The sequence below is a fragment of the Pseudorasbora parva genome, chromosome 19 (assembly GCF_024679245.1).
Source record: "Pseudorasbora parva isolate DD20220531a chromosome 19, ASM2467924v1, whole genome shotgun sequence".
Taxonomy (NCBI): Eukaryota; Metazoa; Chordata; class Actinopteri; order Cypriniformes; family Gobionidae; genus Pseudorasbora; species Pseudorasbora parva.
In genome coordinates, this window is record NC_090190.1 from 13,196,424 (window position 1) to 13,217,297 (window position 20,874).

At 37.4% G+C, this 20,874-nt stretch overlaps 1 protein-coding gene across 6 annotated transcripts in view; it reads left to right on the forward strand.

Annotated features, from left to right (window-relative positions):
* nhsl3 (NHS like 3) overlaps positions 1-20,874 on the forward strand; it is an 85,574-nt gene that overhangs the window by 21,870 nt on the left and 42,830 nt on the right. Inside the window, exons 1-3 of one of the 6 annotated variants that reach the window (XM_067425485.1) lie at positions 3,965-4,552; positions 4,812-4,848; positions 6,691-6,987. In XM_067425485.1, the coding sequence (XP_067281586.1) occupies positions 6,750-6,987 (238 nt within the window). In that variant the 5' untranslated portion in view covers positions 3,965-4,552; positions 4,812-4,848; positions 6,691-6,749. Of the gene's footprint in view, positions 1-3,964; positions 4,553-4,811; positions 4,849-6,686; positions 6,988-20,874 lie in introns of those variants that run through there. The other 5 variants (XM_067425481.1, XM_067425480.1, XM_067425482.1 and 2 more) reach the window with 5 other exon arrangements.

Here is a 20,874-nt window from a genome sequence, read left to right on the forward strand (position 1 = left end):
TTTGGGAACCTAGCCCGGGAATCAAAATGACATTGCTGTTGTTCTCACTGTGCTGTACAGTTTCAGCTACAGTTAATATACTTATTCCGGTCCATGTTTTGAAACTAGGGGATATAAGTGGAGGCATACTGTATGTCTACATTGGAAGCTAGCAAAACTGCTTGAAGCAACTCATCCTGTTAAATAAAGTTAATAATATTGTTGGCTTCTGTATGATAAATTGCTTTTACTTTCCTCCTTTAGTTAAAACTGAATATAAATGTTTTGCACAAAGCTACTCTTGATAAACATCAGTAAGGCTTGATTTATTTAGTTGGGAATGAGGAAATGTTTCGTTTTCCCAATGCAATCCAACAATCAAAGAATCTGGCAAGGTTGAGTCTCCTAGTGGTAAATGATTGTGTATAGTACTACTCGAAATATACCCGCTGCTTGAGCTCCATACTTTCACAATAAAACACTGAGGCTTTTGTGAAGGCAAAAGAATGAGAATCTCCATAGTTGCTATAGCAACATTTAAACATTTCAATGTGTTCGGAGGGACTGAATTTAAGTCTGAGTCACAGTAACCCCACCCAATCCCCCACAAGTCTAGTCCCCTCTCTCTCTCTCTCTCTCTCTCTCTCTCTCTCTCTCTCTCTCTCTCTCTCTCTCTCTCTCTCTCTCTCTCTCTCTCTCTCTCTCTCTCTCTCTCTCTCGTACAATGAGGACAGAACATTCATGCCATCTTTTAGCTTTGTTTTAAGCAACACATGAACTCTGTGGTCCTGCAAAGGTTAATGATCATGTCTGATTGCAATCTGCGGTTATCTGGAAGAAGAAAAAACGGTGTTCATTTATCTTTCCCTCCATGGCCAAAGAAAAAGAGATCCAGATTTTGATCCCTAGATAGTGCTGATTTACTGGACAATATCTGGTCCAACCCGGTGCAAGGGAAGAGGCCAGGGACCGAGGTTCTCCATCTGTGCTTTTCAAAGCAGAATGAAAGTCAAACAAGCTCTGAGAATAAGCAGTCTTGTGTTTACGGAGCATATTGAGTCGTCCTGGTATCCCGACACACGTCTCTCTTATCTCTGTTTACATTTGAAGTCACTAAATTCTCCTGTAAATGGCCATGATGTGGTGGAAAATACATTGACAACACATTAAACAAAATTCAGAGAAGGCTGCGCATACAATAAGGCTTTATTTATTTGCTGAAGTTGTATAATAAGATACTGATTGTTTGTTGTCTCTCTTAAGGTTTTAGATAAAAGGAACTCAAAATCGGATCGTGTGTGAGACTCTCAAGTAAATATTGACAGAACACTTTGACACATCTCTGAAGAATCCGACAGGACAAGTCAAGAGCCTCACAGTTTCACAGTAGCATGAATGAATCAGGTAGAGCAAATAAATTCAAGACTGATTAGATTAATGCTAAAAAATTAAATATCCATAGATAGATAGATTAACTCATTCAAATACACTAGTAAATAATACAGTTAATAATAGTGGTAAATGCACAATACAACGCAATAATTCTCACTAAAGTATACATATTTCTAAAATATTTGTTGTTGGACAATAATTGTGCCATATGTGGAATTATATATTTTTATTTACATTATATATGTTTATGAAAGTGACCATTATAATTGGTTAATCAAATAGGCTAATATGTTTTTGTTTTTGTTTTTATTTTCATTTTTAGTTTAGTGAATTTAAAAACAAAATGATTAATACAATTATTAAACAATGTTTGGACATCACTGGGAAGGATTTGCAATAATAGAAAAACATAGAAAATACCGGGACATATACCGTATATCGCCATTCAACCAAAAAATATCAAGATGATTTTTTGCCCATATCGCCCAGCCCTGTCTTTAATCTTTGAATGTTACTGTACATACATTTTCATTTGTTGTTTCCAATTCCAAAGAATGAATATCCTTAAACACTAGGATAATAAGTTAATAAATAATGCTACTAGTCCATATTTAGCCTGTACAATAAACATGAAACCTTTAGCAAAAGACAGGAAACCTCATCTCAGAGTATGTTGTCAGAGCGGCAGCGCTCACGTCTCTTGAGTTAGCTCACCGTCAGCCAGGATGCAAAATGAAACCAGATGAGCCTGGTAACAGATCCCTTGCCACCGATTCCCACGGGACATGACATCACTATTAGCTCCACTATTCTTAGCCTTCTTTCTTTGGTTTCGAAAGAACGAAAATAGCGAATTCACGGGCAACCAAGCCCTCAAAGTTCAAGAGAAAATTCCTAAAAGAGGGATAAACACCACTAGAAGTTAAGGAGCTACTCAAATAGACAAGACCCTCCACATACCCTCATCTAACCCTTTGACATTGGTTACAAGACCTCATTAAGGTAGACAGTGTCCCCATGGCATCTGTAAACATGTAGTCCTAGACATTTTCTCACAACTGACCTTATTTTAACCAGCTGGTCTCAGTGTATTTTCGTGGATGTATTCCATTATGTTTCACACAGGCCTCCTAACTGAGTAACCAAGTGTTATATTAGTATCAATGCTATACCATTGTTGAACTTTTTCATATTTTATTTTTTAATGGTTTTATTTTTAATTTTAGTTTTATTTAAAGGTGCACTATGCAACTTTTCGTCCATTGGATGGCGCCTATTCTAAACGGCTCGCGAGTACCGGGACTTTTATTATGACGGGACGGGACACAGTCGCCGGGCGCCCGCACTTCCGCTTTTTCAAGGTAAAAACAGCTATTTTATCATATCAGATACATTTAAGGGGCCAAGGGCTTCGGCCATCTGTCCACTCTCTTCCCTGAACTGAAATGAAGTAGTGGGCAGTACTTTCCACACGATTGACATCAGGTTCAAGTACGCCAGGTTGGCTGGTGGTTATGTTGCCCGCATACCGCCTCCAATGGCCGAGACTGGTATTACGACACCTGTCGGGCCGGGGCTAGTAATGCTCCTGCTAATTAAGGTTGATATCTCTGCAGCACTATAACTTGACATTTTTTTAATGACATCATTGCCCTTATTTCTTCTCATTCTTTTGATTCGTGTAGGTCATTTTTTGGATATTTTTACCTCAATTTTTACACATGGCACCTTTAAAGATAATAAGCACAGGTAGTTCATCCCATGAACAGTATTATTAATATTTCATAATCACAAAGCATCAATTTGTCTTATCATTTAACCCTTAAACGCATACCTCTGGTCTTGTAAAAATTGTGGGTCGCCAATGACCCGAGGTGTGTTTTAGCGTAAGTATATTTATCCTGCACTACAATAATTGAATCTTTGTTTACTGAATAAGGGCAATTCACATTTATTCCACAAGGTGACAATGTCTAAAACGTAATAATAACGTGTCATTTCACTCATAGTTACTGCAGAAAACAAAAGAATAGGAAGTATCATCAGCAAAACTTGAAATGGCCCAGTGATTTACTCAATGCAATCAAATATTACTGTCACTGTCACTTGATGGTGAATCTAGTGAAGAAGCTGCCGGCGATTAAAAATATTGATTTTGAATTCGTTGAAAATTAAAGTTTTGAGATGTTTGAGATGGCAAATATGCGAGGAATGAGCTCTGACGAGGGCAGTGATGATGGTACAATATACCCTTCCAAACTCCAAAAGTTAACAAAATATGCTTTATTTTATTCTTCTCTAATTGTTCTAATGTCAGGAGAGTTTTATATTGCAACAGGTAGAGATCCGGGTCACTAGAGACCTGGATATGTAATAATGATTGGCTTTGATCTTTTTTTTGATCTTGGCTTTGATTTGTTATCTGTTGTAATGAAATCCATACTTTCATAAGTGTGGCTGAAATCTCCAAATACTTTTATGATCCAATAGGTATACAATGCATGTGGCAGACCAAAAATGAGACACTTTAACTCTTTCTATTTTCTTCTTTTATTTTTAGACTCACCCTGCAGTCTACATGCCTCTAAGCTTGTCAATCATGTCAGAAGACATACAACATCCCAGCCCATAAATCACCTGTAGCTCATAATGAACATGTGGCATGTGCAGCGCTTGTCTGTTTTTTGTATGTCGGACAAAATGATTAGCCTTTTGGCTCCGTGCCAGTGCTTCTAAACCAAAGACGGGACAGGAGGGTGTCTCTCCGTCACCTCTCATTAGGATGAGATCGTTAACAAAACCAACAGTGCAAAGGGAAGAGAAACAGGAGGAGTGGATAGACGATGTCTAAGTGTGATAAGTGAAGGTGGAGAGGAATGAAACGGTGTGTACACTGTGGTGAGGGCGTGAGAAAGAGAGAGATAAGAGGAGGAGAGAGTCAGGGAGGGAAGGAGCCAGTTTGTCACTGTGAAATAGTTGGGTGGAATACATGTGTGAACTGCAGTTCCTCTCCGCACTGCGCTGAATGGTGACCAACGACTCAGACAGACAGGAGGGGGAGGACTGACCAGCATGGAGCTCCACTCACCCAAAAAGAGCTGAATAAACAGTACAATACAGCACTGCAGCAAAGACAAGACACACACTGAGAAACACGGACAAAAGGACACAAGAAAGAAAAGTAAGGTTCCCTCTGGTGTTTTTGTGCTCTTGTAGCTACATAAAAAAATGTTTGTGAACTGTTTTTAGTTACAAGTTGTAGTTTTCTAAGTTGATAAGTTGTGATGGTGTGTTTGAGTTTGGGTTTGTGAGTATCCCCTTGCATGTGTATTTGGGAGTGTATGTGTTACTGCATCCAGAGGTTTTGTTGCTGGTCAAATTACAGCATTGAGATGTCCGAAGGGTTTTACTTACTATTTTACTTCTGCATATTTCCCCAGAGAGAGTGGAAGTCTTCACTGCCTGCTTTTGCATGAGGTAGCATGCTTTCCCCCCTTCACACTCTCTTCTACTTTTGTTTTTTCTCTCATACCTCCAGTTTTCGCACCATGACTAAGATTAGAAGGCTTAGCGAGAATAAAGGTTTTTTAGGGAATGAGGGTGTAGACGCTACATTTGCACGTAAATGCTGAAACGGGACCTGCAAGTGCCTGATACAAGACACGTGTCAGGCATCTTTGGAGAGAGAGTAATTGTAACTTTTCTCAGATTTCCCTGTTTCTATGGGTACACCTGATATAGACAGAGTAGCTGAAGTGGCTGCTGACTTCAGGTCATTTATTCTACTACGCAGAAGTGTGGCATAATAGTTAAAGCTCTGGGCTGGTAATTAAAACACTGTGGGTTCAATCACCGCATTTTGCCCTTAACCCAGGTTTGCTCGCAACAAGTGTACTGCAATTGATTTTGATAACTTCATGTCTGTGATTTTGCCAAGTAGGGCATGTTTCTGGATCAATAGGACATGTTCATAGTTCTGGAACAACATTTCAAGCGACCACACTTTTTGGGGTTAGGACTGAGATTGGGGATTAAATAATATTTGAAAACTGACTGATTTTATGGGTAGTTAATAGTAAGGGTTAGGAATAAGGTTTGCTATTTGTTCAGAAAAAAAACTGCTTTGTTGCTCATTGAAATTTTTAAGTTTGCATCCCCCAAAGTCATGTGGTGTAACCAACATACAGAAAAAGCTATAAAACAGGACATTTTATCATAAGGACTCTCAGCACAACAATATCAGATAATATCAGATAATTTTATAGCATGGAAGTTCAGGTAAAATATCATGTCGTGCAACTGCCTAAAAACGTACAGATGTTTATGTAGCAATAAGTACACTATAAAAAAATTGTTGGTTTAACTTAATAAAAGTAAGTAACCTGGTTGCCTTAAAATTTTGAGTTTATAGAAATTAAAAATTTGAGTTGATACAATGAGGGAAATTGTTTTAAAAAACAGAAACTCAAAATATTATTGTATCGTAACCACATAAAAAATGTGATAAATCATGTAAATAGCAGAATTTGCATGTTTACTGATTTTTTAAAATAATATTTGAATAAAGGTTGTCAATATCAAAAATGTTCACATTTTTAATTTCAATGAACTCAAAATATTAAGGGACCCAGGTAACTTATTTTTGAAATAATTTTTCAAGAGAACCCCCACAAGAAGCTATTGTTTAGGGCTAGTAGTTGGCGGGTTTTCTTGTAAAAACTTGGCAACCCTGTCTGCACGCGCACTGGAATAAACGATCTTTGCCGGTGTTGTAAAAAAAAAAAAAGAATTTAATGATACACAGAGTACTTACCCAAAATGATCATAATTTTTAAGAGAAATAATGAAGGTGAATGCATATAGCCTACAAACAAGCTCTCCGTTTAGGATTCGAACAAATATAATCCAAACCCTTTGATGACGTGCATGATTACGTTACTGTTGATCATCTGTCCGTCATCGTCTAAAGCCCACCCTGATGATTTCATTGGTCTGAACAGTTTCTGTTCGGGGATAATTACTCCTCTATAGATCGAGTCCAGACCCAACCGCCCAACTTAAAAATGTTGTGGGCGGGGCTTAGTTCGGCTGGCATCCAGGCTAGTAATTCATGGCAGTAATTTAAATGTGACCATCATGTATTTCAGAGACAACTGAGAAAATGGTTCGTAACGTTTTTCAAAACACATGAAACACATTTCTAAGTACATGTTTTAAACTAAATTTTAAAAACATGTTTTCTTAATCTTTGTGTCTTATGTGTCATTGAGCCACATACGATTTTTTAAAATACTTCTCTAACTTTTAATGTTGAGGCAGGTGTTTTGAGTGGATTACAAGAGCAGCTGGGTCCGAGATCGGTGGTCATTGGTCTCAGGATGTCCAGGAGCAGCTCTACAGGAGATCTGGTGCCCAAGGACATTACTGAAATCCTGGCCCTGCAGGCCAGTAAGAAAAAACGAGGTTCATCCTTGGGTCGGGCTTTTAGCTGGTTCAAGGGCAGCAAATGCAAGAAGAGTCTCAGCAATGGGCAAACTAGGTCAGGAGGTCCATGTGGACGGTCTGGAGAGATTTCTACAGCCAAGCAGATTCATGCCAATAGTGAAGCCTCTAAAGGTAAGCAAAAACTCTTTTCCTGCTTCAGTAAAAATTGAATGCATATTACTGGTTTGTTTTTGAAGATTTGGATTATTTGATGACAATCAAAAAGATGTGTGATTTTGATACCATAGATTAAAAGGATTCACAATACGATACAGTTTGATTTTAGCCAAGCTCTCTGGTGCCAGTCTGTCCAAACCTTGAACGTGGATTTTTTTTCTTTTTGTACTATTTGAGTGGTTATCGCTAGGACATCACTTATTCAAGCAGGATTAGGCTACAATAACAAGGACAAGTCTTCTCTGGAATGGCTTATCTGTTTATTGCTGTTTCTTTTTGCCTCCCTTTTTCACATTAGTTTTTGGGTTCAACTTTTTCACTGCAAAGACAGCATTGATGTGCCATGGTTTGTGGTGTTGTAAATGTTTTTGTTATGGTATCAGTTTGAGTGCTACATTATAGAAATTGTCATATTAAGTACTGTATCATCTGTCAATTATTGTGTGTGTTCGTTCTGGCTACCAGCTCAATCTTCTAAGATTGAACATTGGTCTGGGGAGTCTGTTCTGTCTTTTCTACTGTACAAGAGGCGTGATCAACAAGCATAATTCAAATGACTGTATGCATTTGGATAGTCCTTAAAACTTCACTCAGACCATCAATGGGCATCGATCCATCCTTCTCTATCCATCATTGTGTTAAACCTGCCAATAGCACGGTAGGTGGATAAGCCAGTCTGTGATTGGTTCCCGCAAAAGTGTGACAGAAGCAGGATAAATTAATGTACAGGTTTCCAGCCTGAGCTGCTGGGTGAAATCAAATCACTGGCAGATCAGGCTGGGTTTACACAGTCTAATGTGTGATATCTCTGATTTCACTCTTCCACATTTGACGGGTGACAGATGATATATACTATATATATCAATTTGAATTGTTTTTACGACACCTAAAAAGCCAATAGCAAAACCATAGTAAGAACACAGCAATTCCCTAGTAACACATTACCATCCCCCAAGCAAACAACCACAACAAGCTAGCAAAATCCTAAAAACCCTGGCAACCACCCAGTACTTCCTGGGAATAATATGACAAACACCTAGGCTAGCAACACCCTAGCAGCCACCCGTAACTACCATAACTAGAACAGTTGGCAATGCCCTAGCAACATCCTATTATCGCCCAAGCGACTATCCACAACAAGTTAGCAACACCCTAACACCCTACACTGGAGTAAAAACCTGGAAACCACTTAGAAACACTCTAGCAACCACCAGAACGTCCTGGGAACACCATAGCAATCACCTAGCTATCACACACAACAAGCTAGCACTCCACCAACAACACCCTTACACAAACCTTGCAACACCTTAGCAACCACCCACATAAACCCCTTAGAAACTCCCTATCAATAACAGGAATACCGTACCAGCTGCCTTAAAAATAAATGGAAATTTAGAGAGAATGTGCTAGAACTAGACTCTACATGAAGAACTCCAGGAGGAGGATTGAGGATCTGTGCCATGTGACATCTGCTTATAAAACCCTTTGTGGAATCTAAGATTGCATAAACAATAATGGACACTACGTTCAGTATTATATCCCAACCTTTATGCTAAGTGGTCTTGGGAAAGTTTGCAAAGCCAGTCCCTGAGGTCCTGTTGGACACTGACTCTTTAAAACCTGCTGGACCACTTTTATGTACCAGTCCAACCAGAGGAGCAAAAGACTATTTAAAAAAACTTGGATTCTAGATTTTTCTCTTCCTGCCCCCACAAGTCTCACACTCCCTCTGTTACACCGAAAAAGCATGTAGACTGTGAGTTGCCAGAGTCTGAGTTAACAGACACTTGGGACTTTAGCTGGACATGCTCTGTGAATAACATGTCATTCAGAGTCTTCCAGTCTTTTAGACTCTACGATTTATAGCTTTTTCTGGTCTTCATGGAAGGGAGACAAAGCCAAAGTGTGGAAAAGTCTGTGAGATGAGACACATGCTGTGTTATTGAAAGATGACTGAGGGGGTATTTTTCTGAAATGCTGTTTTTTTAAAATTACACTCCTTTACTTTACCTCACAATCTCTTTTTAACCTCTGTTTTCACAGTCTCCAAACCCTTGTGGAAAAAAGCTCTTAACTGTACTGAATGCGCACTTGTAGAGTACTTCATTCTCTATTATAAATAAATATTCATTATTATTCAAATAAATATTCATCTAATTCATAAATAAATGTTGTTGTTTTCTTACCTTTAATACTTAAATTACACTTAAAAAGTAGTACTTTTTTATTTGCACTCAAGTAAAATTTTGAATACTTTACTTGAGTAAAAGTATACAGTACTGCATTTTAAATGTAATTAAGTATTAAATAATATTCAATATGAAATGTATTGCTGTAAAAAAAAGTACAATATTATGTTTTGGAATGGTGTGAAGTAAAAGTTTTCCAAAGAAGAACACTGATAAAGTACATATACTTAAAAAACTAAATTACTTGGAAAGTAAAAATACTTGAGTACTGTCCGCCTCTGTCCATTTACTCTATGGATTTATGATTTTATTAGATTAGACTTATTAGATTGTATTTGTATCCAGTTGCTAACACATTTAGCACATTGCTAGGCAGTTTCTTGGGTGCTGTAGTTGGATGTTAGGCCACTGCTAGGGAGATGATTACATTGGTCATGTCAAAAGAACTAACCCACAAGATATGCTGGTCTTTATATGGCTTTGGGAATCTTTGGGATTTGGGACAGGCTGCTTCTTATGGGCCCTTCCCCAAACAAGTTTGGCTGTCCTGATTCAGGACATTTCTGGGCTTAGAGACTCAGCAGTGCAGCACTAACTCCTTGCGTCATTCCTGTTTGACTGAGCTCAGCCTCTATCTGTCCTCCACTATCCCTCCACCCAGAGAACTCTATCAATTCCGGAAGCTTTTTACGGGGTGAGATCACTGTGCATGGGATTCCCTCAAACTCATAAACACATTAAACATTGATCCCTTTATCACACAAGTAAGAGAGGTATCACTTCTACCAAACTAGTCAGAGAAAGCTTTTGGTGCCTCTTCAAATGTGGCCGCCTTTGTCACATGGATATGTAAATGCATGTCTACATTTATATTAAATGATGCAATTAGTTGAACTTGCTTTGATTAGTTGAATAAGCTAATTGATACCTCAAGTTGTTTCAAACCTATATGAATTTATTTCTTCTGCTGAACACAAAAGAAGATATTTTGAAGAAAATTGATACAAACAGTTGATGGGCCTAAGTATTATAATTCCATAGTATTATAATTATAATTATTATTATTATTATTATTATTATTATTATTATTATTATTATTTGTAATACTATGGAAGTCATTGGGGCCCATCAACTGTTTGTATCCATATTCTTCAAAATATCTTCTTTGTGTAAATAAAAATGTTTGAAACAACTTCAGGATAAGTATACAGAATCTTCATTTTTGGGTGAACTATCCCTTTAAAGGTATGTAGTATGTAGTAAACCCACTATGTAGTATTTTTGCAGTAAAATATCCAAAAACCACTAGTCCAGTGTTATATATTTTGTTCAGTTGAGTACTTACAATATCCCAAATGTTTCCAACTATTTGTAAATTGTAAGAAAATTGCTATTTTCACTAAGGACGTTTCAGCATAGCGTTTGAGCGAGTCGCCTGTCAATCGCGTCATATCTGCGTTACCCCTCGGTTTTATTCTGCAGAATTGCTTTTCTCTTAGCACTTAGCTGTTTGAACATGTCACAGCAGCACCAAGCAGACGGATAGAGTAACGTCATAACATCATTTTAAACACACTTAAATGTATCTAATATGATAAACAGAGCTGAGTTACCTTATAATCATGACCGGAAAAAGCGGAAGTCCGCGCGCCCGGCGACTGTGTCCCGTCCCGTCATAATAAAAGTCCCGGTCCCTCGCAAGCCGTGTGTTTGTATAACAATCGCTCCAGTGGCCGTGCTCAGCTCCACTCCACACTACAGTAACGTTAATAACCGCATCCATCAACATGATTTCTGCCCGAGACCTATCCTGATTCTTTCCCACCGGCTGTGAGGTGAAGACCACATTTCCCAAGATACTGCGCTCACACTTGGCGTCATCAAACTACGCCTTTGTTTAGAATAGGTGCCCTCTAGTGGACGGAAAGTTGCATAGTGCACCTTTAAATGGGCTTTTATTTCATTAATGAGCTATTACATTATCTGAATATACATAAAAGAGCATATGCCTTAGAAAAAATATATATATATATATATATTTTTTATTATTATTTTGGTAACACTTTAATTTAGGGTCCAATTCTCACTATTAACCAGTTAGCATTTTAAAACAATATCTGTGAAAAGTGCAAAGCAACAAAATCTATATTTTAAAAGAAACAAAAATAGGCTAAGCAATAAGGGTAAAAACTTAATGTGACCTGAAAACCTAATGTGACTTTCATACTGTATAACAAAAAGAAAAACGTGAAATGTTAGTTTTCATTTATATAAAGAGTTGAAAAAATAAAAAATAAAAAAAAAACAGGGACTCTTATCACAAGCATAATGGAGAAACCAAATGAAGAACAGGGCTGATTTTACTCAACTGGTCATTTATATTGTGAAGGCCAGACATCTGTTAACGATGATCTCGATTGCCAACGTAGAAGGATGACTTGTGGTCAGAGGAGGGTTGAATGAAACATGAGCCTACCGTAATAGCTGTGAAATAAAGAACATGTGAATGTTTAATGGGGTTTGGAGACACTGATATACATCCCAGCGCACGTCACAGAAACACGAAAGAACAGAGTGACAAAAGACAGGAATTTAATGTTCTGAGCGCTTCTCTGCCCAGAGAATTCAGAGAACGGTTGAAGAAACTGTGATAGGCATATAGGTTAAAACTGATAAATCTTGCTAGATAAAAGAATATGATACATGTAATATTTCGTTGTTTTGAGAAGATTATTATAAGTAGGCCTTTACAGAATATACAACCACAGATGTTCTCAAAATTGGAACACTTATCATTCATAACGTTCTACATGTGCATGGTCATTAAATAGCCTAAATATATTAGGTCTCTGCAGTACTTGATTCTGATTGGTCGATCGTTATATTTTTATATAATGACCACTAAATAAATTCTGTACAAACAGTGTTTGTAAGCAAGATCACTAGTATTGTAAGGTTGTAAGTAGTTTGACTCACAAAATTATTTGAATGCAGTAAAATATCTTGAGATAAACACACATGTACTACATGTAGACTCTGGACTGCTGAATGTATTGAATATTAATGCACCCTGAAGTGTTACATAGCTATAATTCTTTGTGTCATGGCCGCATTAACAACTTAGGTGTGCATTCATTTTTATTAATGAATTCATTTGGAATTAATTTGATACTGCTTTCAACTACCAATAAGAGTCTAGTATCATCTGCTCCATTTACACATTTTACCACTTGTAATTCGAAATCAATTCCACAGAAAAAGCAGAATCTATGTGGGTCTAATGATGATGAGTGAGTACAGAAAATAGTGGCCTGAAATATGTTCAGGAATTTTTTTTGCTGTGCGCTTTTTCAGCAAATGTGAGATGCATACTCTTTTCAAAAGTTTGGGGTTTGTAAGATTTTTAAAAATGTTTTTGAAAGAAGTCTTTTGCTCTCCAATTATTTGATCAAAAAACAGTAAAAACACAGTACTATTTTGAAATAGTGTTACAATTTAAAATAACTGTTTTGAATTTAAATATATTTTCAAATATAAGCATGATTACTACATGCTTCAGTGTCACATGATCCTCCAGAAAACATTATGTGCTGATTTGCTGTTCAAGAAATATTTCTTATTATAATCAACATTGAAAACAGTTGTGTTGCTTAAAGCGACAGTTCACCCAAAAATGTAATTAGCCCATGATTTACTCACCCTCAAGCCATCCTAGGTGTATATGACATTCTTCTTTCAGACGAATACAACCGGAGTTACTTTGAAAAATGTATTGGCATTATAATGGCAGTAAATTGTGGCCCAAAATTTGACGCGCAAAACAATGTATCCATCCATTATAAAAGTAATCCACACAGCTCCGAGGGGTTAATAAAGGCCTTCTAGAGCTAATTTATACTGTATTCAACTTACGGAAAAAACGTAACTGCCGGGGCAGTGACGTCAGACTTGGTGTAAGCATTTTGAACTGTGAGAGGCGTTACTCTTTCTTCATAAGTTGAATACAGAAGGTGGTCCGCCTGAAGCTAGACATTTTACTTTATAAAGTTTTAAATATGAATATTTTCCTTACACAAACCCATCAATTCAGGTCAGAAGGCCTTTATTAACCCCCAGAGCCACGTTGATTACTTTTATAATGGATGGATGCACTTTTTTGGGCTTTAAATGTTGGACTGCCATTCACTACCATTATAATGCTTGGATTAGCCAGGGCATTTTTTTATATAACTCTGATTGTATTCGTCTGAAAGAAGAATGTCATATACAGCTAGCTTGAGGGTGAGTACATAATGGGATCGTTTTCATGTGGGTGAACTATCCCTTTAATATTCTTGTAGAAACCGTGATGCATTGTTTTGAAATGTAGTGCATTTTGAACTTCTCATTCTATATATAATAACTCTGTGAAATGCAAACTTCTACATTTTCTGCACATCTTTCACCTACGAGTCCCAATCAGCCAAGTCGTCTCGTGTCTCAGTGTTTGTTTTTTTCATTATGTAACTCACAGTAATCGATACACCTGTTGACATATTCCTTTCACCGTTTACTCCAACAAAAGCTCTCTCACCCTCTGCCAGCCTGTGCATGAACACAACCAGGCAGCTCACTGAGAGCTTATGAACTTACATTTACATAAGAAAGCATTAAGTCTTGGTCTTATTACCACAAAACTGTCAGGGAGACTAAGGCACACTTCTCACACACCTCTTTTAAAGTCAAGATAAGTGGGGTAAATCATGGGATAAAATGTTGCTAATCCCTTTGCAATAAGATTTCACATAGCCTAGCTTTAATACTTTATATGAGAGCTGAACCTCTTAGCTGTACTGTTTAATTTCAGCTGTGGCCATAATGTTGGTGCAGTGAAACAAGGACACTCAGACAGCTTTAATGGATGAAATTGGAGTTTATAGCTCTAGAGAGAAAGTACAGGAATGAGGTGAGTCTAAAAGAAGCTGCCAAGGTCATGAATACGTTCTCTGACCTCAGTCTGGGTCATGATGGTTACACCCAACTGTCCGACAAACACACACAACCTCAACAAGGGGTGCTGACACACCCACACTTTGCTGCTGTGAAGCCAGATAACGGTATGGGGACATTTCCTGTTGTCATGGCAGACGGCCCATGACCTTTCGACCTCCATATCTTTTGTTTAGTTCTGTGAATACCATTGGAGATGAACTAATCCAGTTGCTATGCCAGTGAATGCATTCTTTGCGCAGCAGTGCATGCTGTAGTTGAAGTTGACATGATGCAGCATCCACAAGTCACTTTACTTCTGTGATGTGGGGGACATTTCATTTTATTTTTTGGGTCTTCATATTCATCTCAATGTTATTGAGCTCCAACCTTCATTACCTTGACTTTAAAGGGATAATTCACCCAAAAATGAAAATTATTATGTCAACACAAAAGAAGATCATTTAATGAATATTTAGTTGGGTGAGTTCAGTACAGTAACCATAAATTGTGAATTTAGTGCTTAATAAAGCACCCAAAACTACCAAAAAGAACATTAAGCTCAAAATACTGCCAGAAATCTGAAAGTACTTCTGCTAATGTTTTAATGACAATTGGCAAACCAACATAAAATGGACTGGAGTGTGCTGCTTTATGATAGGAGAAAAAATCATGACATTAAGGCCTGTTCGATTAATATTCAGTGCAAAATTATGTGCCATAAACATTTAATAATAATGTTAATGTGTCTGTTTAGACATACACAAACGGTTGCATGCCATCAGTTAGATTTTTATTTTTATGAAGAGGCGCTCTGAACTCTTTTCTGCAGAAAACTGGCCAACCAATAAGATTCAAGCTTTTGGTCACATGCCCAGACCCACCGCTGTTACATTAAACCTTGGCTGTTTCAGAAATCACTTACTCTTGAACGGTAAAAAAGTATGTTCTATATAGTATGAATGTGTGTAGACTTAATATAATACTACATTCGTAATTTTGTCAGTATCATGTGACCTCCCAGCATCACTTCACTGCCATTCACAAATCCTCTCCCGTGGACTTCAGACTTCACACTTCAGAATCTTGCCAGAAGTATTATTACTTGATAAAGACTATAGTAAATTAAAAAAATCTGAACGACTGAAAACATGTAAATACTGTTTGGCTTTCTCTCCATGACAAGCGAGTTAGAAACAGAAAGTTGCTTTGTGTACCATAGTAACCAGGGTGTATTTGTGCTTTGCTATAAGCACCACCTTGTCTGGCTATCACCAGACCAAGCTCAATCTTTTAAGACTGAACATTGGTCTGGGAAAACTGTTCTGTATTTTTTACTGCACAAGAGGCGTGATCAACGAGCATAATTCAAATGACTATACCTGATTGGATAGCCCTTCAACCAATCAGACCAATGATCCATCGCTTCTCTATCCGTCATTGTGTTAAACCTACCAATGGCGTGCCAGGTGGATAAGCCAGTCTGTGATTAGTCCTCGCAAATTTATAACAGAAGCAGTATAGAAATATGTACAGCTTTCAAGCCTGAGCTTCAGGGCGAAATCAAATTGCCGGCAGATTGGGCTGGGTTTATCCAGTCTAAGCACCACCTAATTTCAGAGAATGAATTTGCATTTCCATTCAGCCTGTCTTCCCTTTTTTTACACATTGGTCTGAGCAGACAAATTGAATGCAAAAATTGGACTGAATTTGTGTTGGTGGTTGTGAACAGGCCTTTACTTTGCATTGCTGTACAATAGCATAATAATAAAGGAAATTAATTTCAGAGGTAGAATAAATTGTTATATTTCATGAAATATTACCAAGACACAATTAGTTTTGTCATGTGGAATAATGTGCACTGAAGAATCATGCACAATAACACAGAGAATTGTAAAAGGTACATTTTGATTCCATGTTGACTTAATAAAATAGGCTGATAGCCAAAGCTCTCCTTTTAAGAAATAATGGAATTTGTTCATACCCTTGCGGAAGGTAAAATGACTGCTTCTTAAGCATTAAGGAAGTACATTTTTCAAAGTCAAAAAAAGCTGTGTGTCATCGATCAAACAAACATCATACTAGGGCATGAATGAGGAAAGAAGTCTGCTTTTGTTGTTAAGCACAACACTTTGCTCTCTCCCACGATTAGCTCTCCATTGATAGCTCCCTCACACCTTGTGTTTTGCTTCGTCTCCCTCCACCTGGTTGACGAAGTGATAAAACTCTGCTGAATCTCTTTCAGTTCTTATAATGGCTCATGACTCATCATCTCACCTTGACCTTGAGTCTCTTCTACCTCCTCTAGCCTCTTCATAACTCTGGCACTGTGAGCAGGCATGCTAGGAATGAAGGCAGGGAACAAAGAGCACACAGATTCTCTATGAGTATCCAGACTGTGCAGCTTCTAAGATTTGTTTTTCCTTTCTTTATAACCTGCAAGGACTAATGACCTTGAATGATTAAAAATGGAGGAAACAATGTTAAAACGCTAGTCTGAAAAGGACAAGCAGTTCCTTCTGAGAGCAGGTGAATTACATTTGTAGGCTGGCACCAAATAAACTGTTCGTGTGTCTGCCAAGTGTTGGATCTGGTGGAATGCAGGTGGATGGAATTCAGTTTGGTGCCACTTGGATTTCACTCCTCATTCCAGGATGGCAATATTCCAGCAAATCAAGAACAATTGTAGATTTGTGCAAGAGAAAACTGTTAACTTCAGCTAAATGTTCTGCTTTATGGCACCGTTTTATGTTCTTAAGAACGGCGAGGACAGCAGGTTTGAGTTACTGGTCATTGGTCTAATAATGCATGAACCAGCAATGCTAAAAAAAAATGCTCATTACCTTCCACAGCCTTCACATGCTGTTTTAAGATCATTTTGGTATATTTGAATTATTTTACATAATCATATCTTTAAATGATATTTACCCTTAAAGCAGCACTGGGTAACTTTAGCTCTCGGGGTCCCCCTACAGTTGGGAAAAAATAATGTCCTCAACTACTGTCGTAAACTCTGTCATCCTACAACAGGGGATGCCATCGCGCGTGCATTTGTTGACATGACAACCCTGATAGCCCTGAACTAGTAATGCGCGGGTCGTCTCATAACCTGCGGACCCCGTATGTCTATTTAATGGTCGCGGGTGCGGGGCGGGTTGTAAAAATATATACAGTGGTGCGGGGCGGGCCAAATAATTTCATAAAAGCAGCCCGTGGGTTGGTGCAGCACTAACAGTTCCCCTGAACACTGCAGGAGGAGTTCACATGCAGGTGTTCTTCTGGCGTCGCGTGTGAAATGTCTTCATCCCAGGTACAGTCAGTGGCTTATGTTTCAGCATGTCATATGAATATAATTTCATGGGTTTAATTTTTTTCAAACGCCAAATAATCACGAGGCTCACAAGTCAGCGTCATTATAGTAGTCTATTGGTTACCGTTTTACAGAATCTATATGATACTTAAATTCAAAGTTTGAGTGGTAGGTAATCACCATAACAAGCATGACAGCGTCAGTCGGGCACGCCTCCTTCAGCTCACGCCGACGAGCAAACGCTGGTCCAATGTTGATCCTCGTCCTGGCTTTAATCCCATCACTTTTTCGTTTCCTCTTATTGCTTTCCTCCAACAAAACCTTTCTTTCTTATTTGTCTGTGCTGCTTCGGACATGACTATATTATCTGACAAACAAACTTGGGCTCGCACGTCCGAATTTAAGGAAGTGTGGGTGTTGGTGGAAGTGACGTATATGCCGTAAAGCAGTCGAATTTTGTAGTTCTTTTTGTTCTCTGGTTACTACCCGAAACCCGAAGTTTAAAAGTATGATTAAAAACGATACAGACTCCATCAAGCTATGGCAGACGTGTCATTCAACCTATTGTAAGTCGATGTATCATCACAAGAGTCTTGAAAATATATTATGAAGGTTGAAAAGTTACCTAGTGCTGCTTTAGATCACAATATGTAAGATTTTTGGATTAAAAAACCACTAGAACAATGTAATATATTTTGTTTACATGTGTACTTGCATTATTCCAAACATTTCCAACAATGTTTAAATCCAGAGAAATAAGTCATTTTAAACCGGACATGAACCGACCAATGACATACCCTTGACTTCTGGTTTTATTTAGTAGAAACCATGGAAACAACAAAGACGCTTTAGTGTATTATGTGTTTTATTAGACAGGTGAGCAGCTGTTCATTCATTGATAAAAAACGAATCATTGATATATAGCTCAGTTAGTCTTTTTGTTTAAATCTTGTTTTCTTGATTTACCACGAATACCATGTTTTACCATGCCTAATATCAATCTAGTTTACTTCAGTGCGCAACAAGTGTCTCATAGTAGCCACCAAGCACACAGTAGCATTATTATAACATAACTTTCAACACACTCAAATAATGTAACTAATATGATAGAACAGCACTATCATACATGACCAAGAGAAACAGAATTGGTTGGCTGTGGTAAAAATAAAAGGTCCACTTCTCTCGAGCTGTGTGTCGCGCTTGTCTTTCATTAGCAATCGCTCCAGCGGCTTCATTCCACACCTCAACGGTTTTCAGCCCCACCCTGCGTCATACTACAATAGCATTAATAAAACTTTAATATATTAGTTCCTCCATGAATTATTTCTGCCCGAGTCCAGTCAGATTCTTTTTCAACAGCTGAAGGAGTGAAAACAACTTCCATGATTCTATGAAATCAAGACATCATCAGGCTACGACTTTGTTTTGTATAAGTGACCTCTAGCGGCGAAAAAATGACATATTGTGCCTTTAAAGTCCCCCTGTAGTTAATCATTTTGTCAGTTAAAACTCAGTCTTTGATGACCAAAATGACTTATTTAAAAGATGTTTTCGGTGAAAAAAAAGGATTCATGCCTTAAGGGTTAGTTCACCCAAAAATTAAAATGTGATGTTTATCTGCTTACCCCCAGGGCATCCAAGATGTAGGTGTGTTTGTTTCTTTAGTAGAACACAAATGAAGATTTTTAACTCCAACCATTGAACTGTGCCAGCAATATAATGCATGTCAATGGATATTTTTATGCATTTAATATAATGCATGTTTTTTTTTTTTTTACCTTCATAGAATTTGACCCCATTGACATGTATTATATGACTGGCACAGTGCAATGGTTGGAGTTAAAAAACACTTAATTTGTGTTCTACTGAAGAAACAAACACACCTACATCTTGGATGCCCTGGGGATAAGCAGATAAACATAACATTTTCATTTTGGGGTGAACTATCCCTTTAAAATAGCTTGAATGTAACTCTATACCGTTGCTTCATTTAGTATACGCGCAGATCATTATGCAATTCATTTTAACTTCAGCTTGCTCTTATAATAAACTGAATGTTATCGTTATCATTCTTCACGTGAACGGGCCTTAAACCAGGATATCTGGTCACCATATTTGTGTAATGCTCTACATTAATCTGTAATATCAGGCTTGGCAGTATTCATATTTAAAATGCTCTTAGCTTCGGCCTGGAAGCAATTTAAGTGGAGTCACGAGGTAAAGTTCTAACATGTACCTGAACACATTCTGTCCAACACAGCATATGGAAGGGATCTCACACATATACGCATGCTTAGTCATGCACAGATGGGGGTTACATTTCTAGAGGTGCAAGAAAAAGGAAGTTCACCTTGACAACAGGAGCCATGAATACTGCTAACTAATTTGAATGGTCTTCACTGTATGACTAACTCTTTTGGCATGATGGCTGGAGGTGAATTTAAGGTATTTAAAGCCATGCTAAAATGTGAATATGCTCAAGGCTAAAGGGTTTTGTGGGATACTTGATTCTGACTGGTCAATCACAGCACTTAGATATTTATGAATAATACCTGTTGGCCAATATCTGAAAATAAAAATGTAATTCTTCTGCTAAAAGATTTAGTTCCTGACATGTAAACAATAGCAAACTGTTATTCTGTGGGTGCTGTGCAGCGATACATACAGTAGCTGGTGGAGAAGTGTTTTGTTTCAGGGGGCCACAAGGGGGCGTAGAAAATGTATTTTTAGGATGGTCAAATATTAAGATATCTACAAAAGTTATGAAAATGCTTTAGAATATTTATTTTGAAATGCACTATATAAATAATTTCGATTTAGAAATGTCTAGTCTAACATTCATTTTATTTCATTCTACGAAATGAGAATTACTCTAAAGTGGGCAGAAAATGTAGTACTAAGTAAACATTTTCCAGATCTTATTTTAATATTTTGTTCAGTAAACTGATTATATTTAAGCAAATTATATATTTTAGACACATCACTCTTAATATTTTTCTCACTCAGTATAAATCGGTCTTTATTCGTGAATTACAATAAGGTCCCATTATTAATGCATTTACCTTAACTAACAATGAGCAATACATTTTTTACAATATGTATTATTATTATTATGCATATCTTTGTTAAGGTTAGATAAGTAATTCAGGTCCATTAAAAAATCACAGATACAACTTTTAGTATTAATAATGTATTAGTAAATGTTTAAATTAACATTAACTGAGATTAATACATCCTTTAGAATTAATTTTTCATTGTCTGTTAATGTTAGCTAATGTTAATAAATGTAACCTTATTGTAAAGTGTTACCAAAATATGAATGTTTAAGTATATATTTTAATACAGCCTCATTTTTTTCATACTTTCGCATGTGAT